Source organism: Drosophila suzukii, unplaced genomic scaffold, assembly GCF_043229965.1.
Source record: "Drosophila suzukii unplaced genomic scaffold, CBGP_Dsuzu_IsoJpt1.0 scf_4, whole genome shotgun sequence".
In the NCBI taxonomy this organism is placed as follows: domain Eukaryota; kingdom Metazoa; phylum Arthropoda; class Insecta; order Diptera; family Drosophilidae; genus Drosophila; species Drosophila suzukii.
In genome coordinates this window covers 2618587-2632497 of record NW_027255927.1, presented here as the reverse complement: position 1 = coordinate 2632497, position 13911 = coordinate 2618587, and the positions used below count along the sequence as shown (strand labels likewise).

The 13911-nt window shown below is 36.5% G+C and overlaps 1 protein-coding gene across 25 annotated transcripts in view; it reads right to left on the bottom strand.

Moving 5' to 3' along the window:
- Nipped-A (Transcription-associated protein Nipped-A) overlaps positions 1 to 13911 on the bottom strand; it is a 509451-nt gene that overhangs the window by 469803 nt on the left and 25737 nt on the right. For 24 of the 25 annotated variants that reach the window (XR_011605755.1, XR_011605753.1, XR_011605752.1 and 21 more), the window contains exons 2-3: positions 11864 to 12049; positions 3811 to 4008 (exon numbers count right to left, since the gene is read on the bottom strand). Coding sequence is in view for 21 of the 25 variants with exons in the window: in XM_070999199.1 (XP_070855300.1) it covers positions 3811 to 4008; positions 11864 to 12049 (384 nt within the window). In the remaining 4 variants the exon portion in view is untranslated. The remainder of the gene's footprint in view (positions 1 to 3810; positions 4009 to 11863; positions 12050 to 13911) is intronic. The other variant, XM_070999182.1, reaches the window with a different exon arrangement.

Genomic DNA, 13911 nt, shown 5'->3' with positions numbered 1-13911 from the left:
TATATTGTTCTCATCAATACTTATACCACGCCCACTTTAACGCCCACAAATTGCGCAAACCTGTGACGCCCACAATTGTCATGCTAGATAAAAAATTTTAACTTAAATGTATTGGTCTCGTCAATCCTATCGATTGATAAAAAAAAAATGTCCACGCCCACTCTAACGCCCATAACGCTTAAGTCTGTCTACCGCCGGTAGGTGGCGCATTTTAATCTCACTTTGCTGCTTGCATATCTCCATTTCCCTTTGGTCCCATTAGCTGAGTAACGGGTTTCTGATAGTCGAGGTACTCGACTATAGCGTTCTTCCTTGTTAAATTAGAATTTTGTTAATCTACATCAGACACAGCCATTCCTGAATGAAACGATATTAAAAGGTCAGGTTACATGTTTTGTTCGCTCTGAAAAAAAGTACGTTGACATAAATTGCCCAAATGTAGTCCACGAATACTACAGCAGCCCAACCTTGCTGCTAATTGTCGGACTTATTGGGCGTTATACGAATTTATTAAAAACCAAAAAGTACACAAATCGACAATTTACACATATGCTTGATTTAGCTATGGTAAATGCTTAAATTTGTTTCATCGAATAAATCAGCCCGTGCCAGCAAAAAGACTGTTTCTACGATTTTCATCACAAACAAGAAGACTAAATTACGGAGTTTTATAAATTAAAGTTATGTTAATTTTAATTGTTATTTCTTTTCTTTTATGATCCTTTCTTTTTGTACTTTATAATAAAACGTAAAAACAAAAACATTTTTGTACTGAACATTTTTTAGGTTACTTTCCACGTAGCCGCCGATAGGCGATCCAAGGCTTAAGTCAAATAAAACTCAAACCACGAAAAATTAAAAAAAATTTCCAGAACAAACCTTTATTTAAAGACCGAACCGAAAATTGTATTGATTGATTAATTGTATTTTTTCGCTAATAAATTGTTAGCCAGAACATAACCCAACAAAAATTAAATATTTCTTTAATTTAACAACACCTAATGAAATAGCTTATTAGCTCAACTTTGGTGACTCCGATGTGATTTGTCCAAATTATACGAATCTAATTAGATGACTCTGTCTTTGTTGCGGCTGCGGTGCATTGGCAGAGCCACAAAACATTCGTGGTCAAAATACAACTAAGTTTTAAATACAGTGAGCAGTGCAGTGATTACGCAAGCTTACATATAAGGCCATAGTTCCGTAGCCAAATAACGGGCAGTTGTACCCTTGCCCTTTTTTCTCGCATCTTCCCGATGAAGCCGAATTTCAGGTATTCGCTCGATGGAAATTTCCAATTCTTCTAAGGAAGCATCGCAGCCTCCAGAAACGCTTGCCTCTGTCTCACTGTCTCTCCGTCTCTCAGCTGCACCTAATATCAACCCGATTCGGAAGCCAGCTTCACACAAAGAAGATAAGGACTTTAGCATCTGTAACTGGAATAGAAGATTCCAATTTTGTGACGGATGGGCACTCGGTTAATATTACATTGCGGTCCCGAGCGCCCGAATACTCAGTTAAAATAACCGCTGCTATCGCACCGAACATAACCAACCCTAGCATCAAAGTCGACGTTGGAAACTGGAACATACCTCAAAATATACAGTTAGCTGACTCCACCTTTTGTGCTCCCCAGCGTGTGGACCTCTTAATTGAAGCCAAACTTTTCTACGATTGCCTCTAGTTCAAAAGACTCGCCTGGGTTTGGTTGTTTCTTGAGGTTATGACCTCTCCAATGGCTCCTTCTTAATGTCGTCTCACGATCTACCCCTCGCTAGTAATAAGAATAGTTTGGATCGGTTAGATGACCTTCTTTGACGATTTTGAAAAGTGGAAAGCAGCGGCCAGCCAATACACGTACTAACAAGAAAGGAAGTTAGCTTCGGCAAGCCGAAGTTAATATACCCTTGATTTATATTTATTAAATTTAAAAACACAAGAAATGATTTTCCCAATAGTATAAGATAATATGTCAGAAAACACCGAAGATATAATTTGTTTCATATTATTTTCTTACCAATTTTCCGATCGTTCCTATGGCAGCTAATATGATATAGTCTTCCGATTTTTATAAAATTTAACTCGAAATTCAGAACTAATTAAAAAATGTTATTTCCAAATTTCCAAGCGTAGGAGGTTATATGTTAAAAAACACCGAAGCTTTAATTTGGTTCATATTATTTTCCCACCAATTTTCCGATCGTTCCTATGACAGCTATATGATATAGTCGTCCGATTTTGATTACATTTAATTCGAAATTCAAGACTAATTAAAAAATGTTATTTTCAAGATTAGGAGGTTATATGTTAAAAATCACCAAAGATATAATTTTTTTAAGTTATTTTTTTCCGACTATTTCTATGGTAGCTATAAGATGTAGTTGTCCGATTCGGCTGGTTCCGATTTATATACTTCCTGCAAAAGATATAAGACTTTTGGGAAAGTTTCAGCCCGATAGCTTTAAAACTACGAGACTAGTTTGCGTAGGAACGGACGGACAGACGGACATGGCTAGATCGACCCGTCTGCTCATGCTTATCAAGAATATATATATTTTATGGGGTCGGAAACGTCTTCTTAAATGCGTTGCAAACTTCTGACGTCGTATATACTTGTCCCTCGAGAGAAAGCTGACACCGTTACTTATGGAACGAAACCAGCATCATTTCTGGCTCTACGAACTATGCACAAGTTGTTAGCAGACGAGCACTGCTCGTTTCAAACTTCTGACTGAAATCATTATACCCTCTGCAAGAGTATTAAAATAATAGTAATTTTTTTATTTTTATACAATTTTTGTATTATTTATGTTGCGGTATTTTGTTTTTCTGTTTGTTTTTTTTAACTTTTTTATCTTGAATGTGTTGGGATCGCCTTTCGAAAACATTTGACAGGGTCGTTTGGGCTATCGATTAATAATGCTTAGAAATGTATATTAGTTGTAAATATATTTTAGTTGTATGCTATTTTTGTAAGTTTCTGGCTTAGGTCACGTCACTTCTGCCGTATTGGGAAAAATTAGCATTTTCCCAAAAAAAGCCCAATCAACTTTTTCATGTCTCACTACGCTTGAATTCGATTAGGGATTAATCAAAAACTTAGCCCGGCAGAAGAATTGAATTAACTCGTGAGCATTATCGTGCAATCATTTTCCACAACATTCGACGAGGATTGTTGATGAACTTAAATCTATGTATGGCGATGAAGCAACATCCTATAGTACTGTGAAATACAAATGAATTCAATAGGGGCCGACGCTCGCTCGAGACGAAAGTCGTGAGTGAAGGTCATCCAAAAAGTCGTTGAGCCAGAAAATATTGATGCCGCGCGTGAACTGATAATACAAGATCGCTATGTGACATACCGTGAGATAGCGGCATCCTTTGGCATTTCTTCCACCAGTCGTGAAAAAGGTTTGTTCTAGTTGGATACTACACAATTTGACAATCGCTCAAAAAATGGATCGTGTGGTGTTTCTTCGGTAAAACTGGTCATGTGGCAACTGTTCCGCTTGAGCAACGTAGGACGGTCAACTCAGAGTGATGCACCACAAGTTGTTTGCCTGAAGTCTTCGGAAAAATTAGAAATACGAACATGAGAACACGGATCATTGTCCTATTTTTAGCCCTACTTTTTTATTGGGCCCCTTCGCCTTAAACGTTTTAAACAAAAGTAATACGGTATAAACTATAATTATATATATAACCATAATTATATAATAATAAAGATTAACACAATAAATAATCTTAAGTATTAATAATTACTTTATTTTGTCCTATAAGTGTCGACAATTATCCAATGATACTTACGAGTTGTGGTTGAGAATTTGAGTCCAATTGCTTCTCGACATGTATTGCTCTCGTGGAATATGCCTCTGATAAAAGCACTTCGAAATTTAGATCTTTTAAATCGGTTATCCAAATATCACTAGATGTTTCGAAAATAGATGGAAGATGATTTGGAAGATTTGTATAGATATCTTTAACAAATCCCAAAAAAAGTTGAATCTGGAAGAAAAAATAAATAGATGTTTAATTTGATTTTTTTTTACATTTAATTAGAAAAATGACAGCCCTTACGACCGCGTTTAAGTTTTGGAAGACCGTCGCTCCAAAAAACGATCAATAAATATGAACAATTTTAAAGCTCTAGCTTTTCCCAAAGTCTCGCCACATAGCGGGAAAAAATTTAATTGCTCATAACTTTTGAAAAATAAATGGGTAGGTGAATATTACTAACACTAGTTTACAAAATGTTATTTAAAAAATGTTCCATGAAGGACAATGCTAGTTTCTAGTAGAGTACGACAAGGTTTTTGAATGATTTTAAAGAAAATGTGTTAGGTATGCCCCTGCTTTTAATTATGTCTCGAGTTGCGACTTAACCAATTTTGGTGATATATATTTGATTTTAAAACTATAATATCACCCTTTTTATTTCGCCGAATAAATTAATAGGCTACATAAAGTTATATTCTGAGCTACAATTCGGCAAACTTTGAAAATAAGGAAGTTTTATCAACTTAGTAACTGTAAGAAGTTTGTTGATATCGTAAAGAATCTAAAAAAAAACAAGGAAGAACGCTATAGTCGAGTACCTCGACTATCAGATACCCGTTACTCAGCTAAATGGAGATATGCAAGCAGCAAAGCGAGATTAAAATGCGCCACCTACCGGCGGTATACAGATTTAAGCGTTATGGGCGTTAGAGTGGGTGTGGCAAATTTTTTTTTGGATCAATCGATAGGTATTGACGAGACCAATACATTTCAGTTAAAATTTTTTATCTAGCATGAAAATTGTGGGCGTCCCAGGTTTTCGCGGTTTGTGGGCGTAAAAGTGGGCGTGGCAAACTTTTTTTTGGGTCAATCGATAGGTATTGATAAGAACAATACATTTCAGTTAAAATTTTTACTCTAGCACTAAAACTGTAGGAGCCACAGTTTTGGGCGGTTTGTGGGCGTTAGAGTGGGCGTGGCTCTGTACTGAAACAAACTTGCGCTGCGTAAGAAGCTCAGGAATCTGCTCGCCAAATCTCAACAGCGTAGCTCTCATAGTTTCCGAGATCTCAGCGTTCATCCGGACAGACAGACGGACAGACGGACAGACGGACATGGCTAGATCGACTCGGCTAGTGATCCTGATCAAGAATATATATACTTTGTGGGGTCGGAAACGCTTCCTTCTGCCTGTTACATACTTTCCGACGAATCTAGTATACCCTTTTACTCTACGAGTAACGGGTATAAAAACTAACAATAGAGACATAAACCATTTTAAAATTACTGTCCAAACAATTTGAAAAAAAATCCACGGTAAAATAGATTTAACTATATTTTTACAATTTTCATTGCCAGACCGGTAACAGCTTTTTGCCTAACATTTTAATTCCAGTATTGATTAACGTAAGGGGGTTCATGTTATTCCCTTGGGCAGTGTTGTGAAACCTTTTTTAACATTCTTTCAAAAATATTTTAAAAAACTCTTAGGCTCTTTTTGTGATTGAGGAGTCCAACTCTACTAGGAACTACCATCATCCTTCTTGGAGAACTTTGGTTGTAAGCTAGAGCAATCAAAACCAAAATTCATTTATACTTTTACAAAATCTTTAAAATTTTGGCTTTGTAAGCTATTGTCAGCTCATAAAGATTCCGAGATAACAGCGTTCACACGGATAAATGGCGAGATCACAGCGTTCACACGGACAGACGGACATTGCTAGATCGACTCGGCTAGTGATCCCGTTAATGATCATACATACATACGTTACGTTATAGGGTCGGAAAAGCTTCCTTCTACCAGCGACTTAAGTTTAAAAAAAAAAAAAGTTCATTGAAAATTTGGTTACAAGATTATAATATCTCCCTTTCATAAACTAAGAAAATAAAAACTTAAGAAAAAACCTGGTATATAAATATAAAAATAATAATATAATAATATTAAAACATTAGCTCCTTAAATGTTTTTTAGCTTTTTGAGACCACTGGAAGGAAATATCTGATCATAGTGCGCACCTTTATGAAATGTTGATTAAAAATTTGGCTGCTCTACCTCTAACGGTTTGGGCTGTGAGCTGATGCCCTCAATTTGTCCTGCTCTTCTTGATCACACCGGTTACTTGTAGAGTAAAAGCATATATTAGATTCGTCGGAAAATATGTAATCACTAGCCGAGTCTATCTGTCCGTCTGTCCATATGAACGTTGAGATATCGGAAACTAAAAGAGCTAGAATGTTGGGATAAAGATTTTTGGGCTTCCTGTGAAGCGTGCAGGGGCCACGACCACTCTAACGCCCATAACGCTAAAATCCGTCTAGCGGGTTTTTAATACTTTGTACAATCTATATGAGATTTTGTTCTTATTATCAATATCCAAATCTAACCATATATTGAAAAGTTTTAACCAAACAATAATTAATAACTAACAAACTCAATAGAGTGCTACAGGGATGGATGGCACTATAGGCTGGCTGACCACTTTTTGTGGCCAAAAATCCATTTTTCGAAAGTCGTTAATATTAAAATCTAATGAAGTCAAAGTGTTGGGAAAACTTCAAACTTCAATGTTACGTAACAGAAATTTTAACAGAGTCACGATCTGTTAAAATATCGGCTGTTAAAACAGCTGTTCGGTGTCACGGGCGCACGAAAGCTACTTTGTGAAAAAAAGAGTCGGTTTAAAATTATAAAAATAAGGCACCAAACTAATTTTTTACCAAACAATTTATAATGGCATCGAGAGATAGCGGTTTGTACTTTATGTTTGTGGTCGTCACAAGTTGGATTTGTTTGTGTTGTCCCTGTAATTGAGTGTTTTTTATAGTCGCTTTAAGTGTACAAATTTACAATAAAAACTAACTTTAAATAGAGATATAAAGTGAGTTTCACATAGTTTCACCTTAATATTTACACTGTGTTGTCGGTAGTTCAGTTCTTGTTCATATGAATGCTATCCTAAAGTGCACTTTTGCGCACTTTCGTCGCAATTTACCTTTTTAGGTCACAACCTCAGGTTGGACAACTCAGAATTGTTTTCGATTTAACATGTGAAAAATGGGCGGCGCCACACCTTTTTTCTAAATATATGTTCATTATATCGATATAAATCCAAATCAAAAATATACACCTCTAAATTATGTTTTGTTTTTAGGGTAAGGACTTTCTTATATATTTTTATATTATTTTGTATGATACAACTAGAAATTTCTCCAAAATGGGGCGTTGCCACGCCTTTTTCTGTTAGTTTGCTAATTATAAGCCCAAATATAAGAACCGAACTCAAATATTTGGTTTTGCTTGAAGTTATTAATTTTGGCCACAAAAAGTGTTCAGCCAGCCTATAGTGGATGGTTTCACAAGCGCCACCTAGGTTTCACCTTATGTGCCGTGTAAGTAAGGAATGAACGATAGATGGCGCTTTTTTTTTTAGCTGACTAACGGGTATCTGATAGACAAGGCCGTCGACTATGGCGTTTTCTCTTTTTATACCCGTTACTCGTAAAGTAAAAGGGTATACTAGATTCGTCGGAAAGTATGTAACAGGCAGAAGGAAACGTTTCCGACCCCATAAAGTATATAAATTCTTTCTTGATCAGGATCACTAGCCGAGTCGATCTAGCCATGTTCGCCTCGGAAATTATAAGAGCTACAATACTGGGATTAGGCATGCAGATTCCTGCGCAGCGCAAGTTTGTTTCAGAAATGTGCCACGCCCACTTTAACGCCCACAAACCGCCCAAAACTGTGGCTCCTACAGTTTTAATGCTAGAATAAAAATGTATTGTTCTCATCAATACTTATCGATTGACCCAAAAATAAAATTAATACGCCCACTTTAACACCCACAAACTTCAAAAAATCGTAAATATGAACGCGGTTATCTCGAAAACTATCAAAGATAGAGAAATGGGATCTCAGATTTAGATTCCGTAACCTTGTACGCAGCGCAAGATTGTTACGCAAATATGCCACGCCCACTTTAACGCTCACAAACCGCCCAAGCCTGTGGCGCCCACAATTTTCATTGTAGATAACTGAAATGTATTGGTCTCGTCAATACCTATCGATTGATCCAAAAAAAAATTTGCCACGCCCACTCTAACGCCCATAACGCTTAAATCTGTCTACCGCCGGTAGGTGGCGCATTTTAATCTCGCTTTGCTGCTTGCATATCTCCATTTCCCTTTGGTCCCTATAGCTGAGTAACGGGTATCTGATAGTCGAGGTACTCGACTAAAGCGTTCTTGCTTGTTTTCTTTTAATAACGGACGTAAAACAGAACATACACAAACAAAACACATATAAAGGATCTTGTTAGTTTTGTAAAACAACTTTTATGCGCTTTTATATCAATCAAACAATTTTCGACAACATAAATGTTTTTTTTTAATATTTCAGATATTATATTATATATATAATACTATAATCCAAATTTAAAGCAAATATATTCAAACGCAAGAAAAGTACAGAACAACCTTATTGACTGTTTTTATACCCGTTACTCGTAGAGTAAAAGGGTATACTAGATTCGTCGGAAAGTATGTAACAGGCAGAAGGAAGCGTTTCCGACCCCATAAAGTATAAATATTCTTGATCAGGATCACTAGCCGAGTCGATCTAGCCATGTCCGTCTGTCCGGATGAACGCTGAGATCTCGGAAACTATGGGAGCTAGGCTATTGAGATTTGGCGTGCAGATTCCTGAGCTTCCTACGCAGCGCAAGTTTGTTTCAGTAGACTGCCACGCCCACTCTAACGCCCACAAACCGCCCAAAACTGTGGCTCCTACAGTTTTGATGCTAGATAGAAAATTTTAACTGAAATGTAATGTTCTCATCAATACCTATCGATTGACCCAAAAAAAAGTTTGCCACGCCCACTTTAACGCCCACAAACCGCAAAACCCTGTGACGCCCACAATTTTCATGCTAGATAAAAAATTTTAACTGAAATGTATTGGTCTCGTCAATACCTATCGATTGATCCAAAAAAAAATTTGCCACGCCCACTCTAACGCCCATAACGCTTAAATCTGTATACCGCCGGTAGGTGGCGCATTTTAATCTCGCTTTGCTGCTTGCATATCTCCATTTAGCTGAGTAACGGGTATCTGATAGTCGAGGTACTCGACTATAGCGTTCTCCCTTGTTTTTACTAAAGTACTAAAAAGTAAAATTTAAATTTTATTAATAATACTAAAAAAAAGTTCCAGTAAAAAAATAAAAATTGCCAGAGGATCAGAAAGGCAAACTTTTAATTTATAGCGTACGTCTGAAGATTGGAGAACGGATTTGGAGTCTTCGGCACTATCGCCTGCAACCAAACACAGCTTTCCCCACCTTACGCCACGACGGACCTTGCAGGCGGATACGGAAGGATAGAACCAGCTGGAATGTTGACGATGGCCTGGAAATGGCTCAGACGGTCACTTGTGGCAATACATTTGGATACAATTTAAAATTAAGTTGATGATACAAAAAAGAAATACTAATTTGTACAATCGATTAAAATTTGAATTGTAATTTTATTTTTCTAAATCCTCAGGAACTGATTGAAATGTGTAAGGATATACAGCCACACTGAAATATAAAAATGTCAAATTGCCACTTTTTAGTAATAATTATACCCGTCTACGAACTCATAAAGTATATGTTGCAGGGTTATTACATATTTTTCTATGTTTTAAGGAATTAGGTGTCAGGCACAGTAAATTCTGCTCGTATTCTCTGCACTTTCTGAACTATCTTCCCACTGTTAGCCGTTTCTCTCTAACAAGTTTATCAGAGCTCTACGAATAGACCTCACTCGGTAGCAATCTATGGCTATCTTGCTCTGCCATGCTTTCCACTTAATTTTGAACTACTTTTGCTTTCTTTTTGAAATGCAAGTGATTAATACCGTACAACTAAGGAATGTCCACAACAACAAGCAGAATTAAGCAGGTCGCGTTTCACTTGCTTTGACATAAGAAATACAGTAGGCCCCGCTTCATTTGATCACATAAGTATATATATTATTGATCAGTATCACTAGTCTAGTCGACAAGAAAGGAAGCTAGCTTCGGCACGCCGAAGTTTCTATACCAGGGATGCTCAGCCCATAGGCACGCCGGTCACATTTGTTGTTGTAAAGTCACAAAGCATGCCTGTGGTCACATGCCTATACTGAATAGGGCACACGTCAATTCTTCTTTGTGCCAAGCAAACAACAATTCCATTGAACATTTTTTTTGGTCTGAACTTACAGGGCAAATTATAAGTTATATATTATACAATAAGTTAATTAAAAACAACCATCGAAGCCGTTTAAACAAAAATCACTTGAATGCTTTATTAAAAATATCTACTACTAAAATGAATATAAACATTGATGCTTTTTTAAGCCAACTGTAAACATTTTTTGAAAAAAACATAATTTTAAGAATTAAACGTGTTTTTCTTTTCTCAGTGTTCATCTTGCAGCAATACAACTGCGTGGATATATGCGTGTGTTTTCTTTTATTTGTGTTGGTAAGGGGACCTCCGTAATGCAATTTTGAGCACCCCTGTTCTATACCCTTGCAGGTCGTTCCGATTTTTTGAAAACTAATAACTAAATAACCAAATTTTATGATAGTGTTCCACTTCAATTTACCACCATTTTAATTTAACGTAAACGAAATATAACGGTTTATGTATTATTTAGACATTAATTATTCGATAGTTCCTACAGCAGCTATATGATAAAGTCTTCAGATTTGGTTTAAATTTTATTTGAAATTCTGAAGTATACAAAAAATGATATTCCCAAGAGTAGAAGATTATATGGCAAAAACCACAAAAGTAATTGTATTTGTAGTTAAAAAAAAACTATTTTTTTATCATTCCTATCTGAGCTTTAGCATATACATAGTTGTCCGATCCGGCTCGTCCTGGCTTATATACTACCTGCCATAAAAATAAGACTTTTGGGAAGGTTTCGTCCCGATAGCTTTAAAACTAAGAGACTAGTGTGCGTAAAATCGGACAGACGGACGGACATGGCTAGATCGACTCGTCTAGTGTTGCTGATCAAGGATATATATATATACTTTTTGGTGTCGGTAACGTCATTTCACTGTGTTGCAAACTTTTGACTGAAATTATACCCTCTGCAAGATTATTAAAACATCAATAAAGTAAAACGTAAAGGAGTGGCACTGGGACTCGAAACTGCGTCACATCGATTTCTTACCAAACGCTTTACCCGTCTGCGCTACGGATATAGCAAGTATGATAAGTTCAAAAATCGAATAATTCTGTACTATAGATCGAGAAAAAGAAAAATAAATACTTTCAGAGAAATTTATATTTTTTAGAAAATATTTCTGTCTTTTAAGATAAGAATCATTTTATGGTTAGTGTGTTCACTTTTAGAAAAGGTAATGCAAAACAAGTTTATTTTTGCGCTAGCATGTCCATTTTTGGGACGATTCTATGGTACCATTTCCTATACTAAAGTAACGCTTTCTTGATTTAGGAAATTTTATTCTTAAATTTAGAAAAATGTTCAAAATTTTAGAAAAAAATTATAGTTAAAAAATTTAGGGATAATTTTATTAAGAGTGTAGCCGAGTCGATCCGTCTGTCTGTCTGTGGATATGAACGCAGAAACTATAAAAGCTAAAAAGTTGGGGTAAGGCATACAGATTGAAGAGATTTTTGCTCGGCCCAAGTTTACTGCCCGCCCACTCTAAGTCATATTAACTATTCTAAGGACTGTCAGGGAAATTTATCCTCTAAAGCCCGAACTGTCAAGACTTCTGATAACCTAGCTTAGAGGGCAATCCAAAAAAACAATTTATATATGTTAATCAAGATATTAAATACAATGTTACTTTACTTACTTCAGGGTTAAACGACGGGCGGAAGTGTTTATGTAGTTCAATTATAATGCGAAGACTCACAAGAACATTTTCTTCATTATCAGTTTTAAGTATTTTAAGCATCATAGTTATTATTGACTTGACATGTTGCCTTAAGCTTTCTGTTATAGGCAATCTGTGAATCAACTCCAAAATAAGTTTTCGAATCTAAAATTAGAAGACATGTTAGGAATTTTAAAATAATGTTTTTCATTAGTTGATTTATAACAGTAAAAGCAGGAAACTAATAAAAGCCAGAGATATCGATATAGTCGAAGCCATCGACAATCAAATACCCTTCACAGTTCCTTACACCGCCTTGGCGACACCTAGCGTCGATTTCTTTGTTTGCTTTTAACTTTTTAATAGATGGTCCGATAGATGGTTTGAACTATGAATATAGATATTGATAACAAAGGCTTCAAACAAGTGGGCGCTAGACAGGTTTTACGTTGGCGTATGGGGCTGGCACCCTGCTGAAGCAAGCTTTTGCTGTTCCAGAACCTCAAGAATCTGCATGTTAAATCCCCACATTCTAGTTTTTATAGTTTCCGAGATCTCAGCGTTCATACGGTCGGACAGACAGGCGGGCATGGCTAGATCGACTTGGCTAGTGATCCTGATCAAGAATATATATACTTTGGAAAGTCGGAAACGCTTCCTTCTACCTGTTACGTACTTACCCTTATATTCTTTGAGTAACTGGTATAATTATTATGTTGGTAGTGTTTTGCTTCTTGAGTTTAACTTAAGTAACATATTTTGAAAAATTTTAACAAAAAGCAAACGGCTGAACGATATCTCTTTCAATGGTCAAAGGATTCACTTAACGAACTCAGCATTGGTGGACCATGAAACAATAGAACCGAAAGGTACGAATAGCCAATCATCCGAATGAAAATGAATGAATGAATGAAATGAATGAAAATCAACCGGTACAATTAATTGTTATTTGCAGCTAGTTGAGAAACATACTGCAGTGGAAATTAACAAGGAAAATAAGTCCGATTAGTTTCATCAGCTTCTGAGCTACAAGAATTCGGAATTTTAAATGACACTTCTAAATTAAATCAAGAAACATCTAAGCCTTGTTGCAGGAACTCCACATACCATAGAGGGTACCCTTCAATTGGGGAAGAATGTTCGTAGCCAATGTTGCTTAACATGACCAGCACCCAACTTATCAGGCAATAGCCAAGTTGAAAACAGTACCAGGCGCCTAGTTGCACGCACTGCAGAAAAGAGTCAACGCATTATTCGACGTATCACTAATTCATCGTGGGACTCGACGGCACACTGACCCGCCAAAGCGGTCAGCACATTCTGCAGTGTCAGCCGAGCCAATTACCCAAACTGTTAGCATGATCAAAATTCACCGAACTATTCTAGAACACAACTCGTGTCACTTTTCATTACACTAAAATTTCGTCTTCCAAGTAGTATATAAGCATGTAATCTATTTAAGAATATATCAATTGTCAACGCATCTTATAACTCTGCGGTTCTACTTCCTACCGCCGGGAATAGGGCTATCTTAACTAGCAGCTATCCATCGTTAGCTCACCCTCAGCGCAGTTCCCGTATCCCCTGTAGCTTGGCACCGCTGTAACTCTAGTTACCGTTGTCGCGACGTGATCATCGTCCTCGAAGCGACACTACTTCGGTTAGACACAAACAATAATATTAAAAGTTTCAACTTATTCAAATTTGAACAAAAGAATAATGCAAAATAAGTTGCTAATAATTGGTTCATTTCAGTCATGATCATTTATTTTTAAATCGCTAATATTTATAACCAAATGAAAACATACATATAATATTAAGCTTTATTAACCCAATTACAATGTTAGCCCAAAAAAATATTTTCTCTTTCATCCCCGTTAACTAACCCCAAAATAAATAACAAAAACGAATGGGCCATGAATGTTTGGAATATCGTGGCCAAGGTTGGGTGGGCAAAATGGGTCGCGACAACAGCAGCGGACCGTTACCGATCCTAACTTCTTTCAGCACGTCCTTTATAAATACCT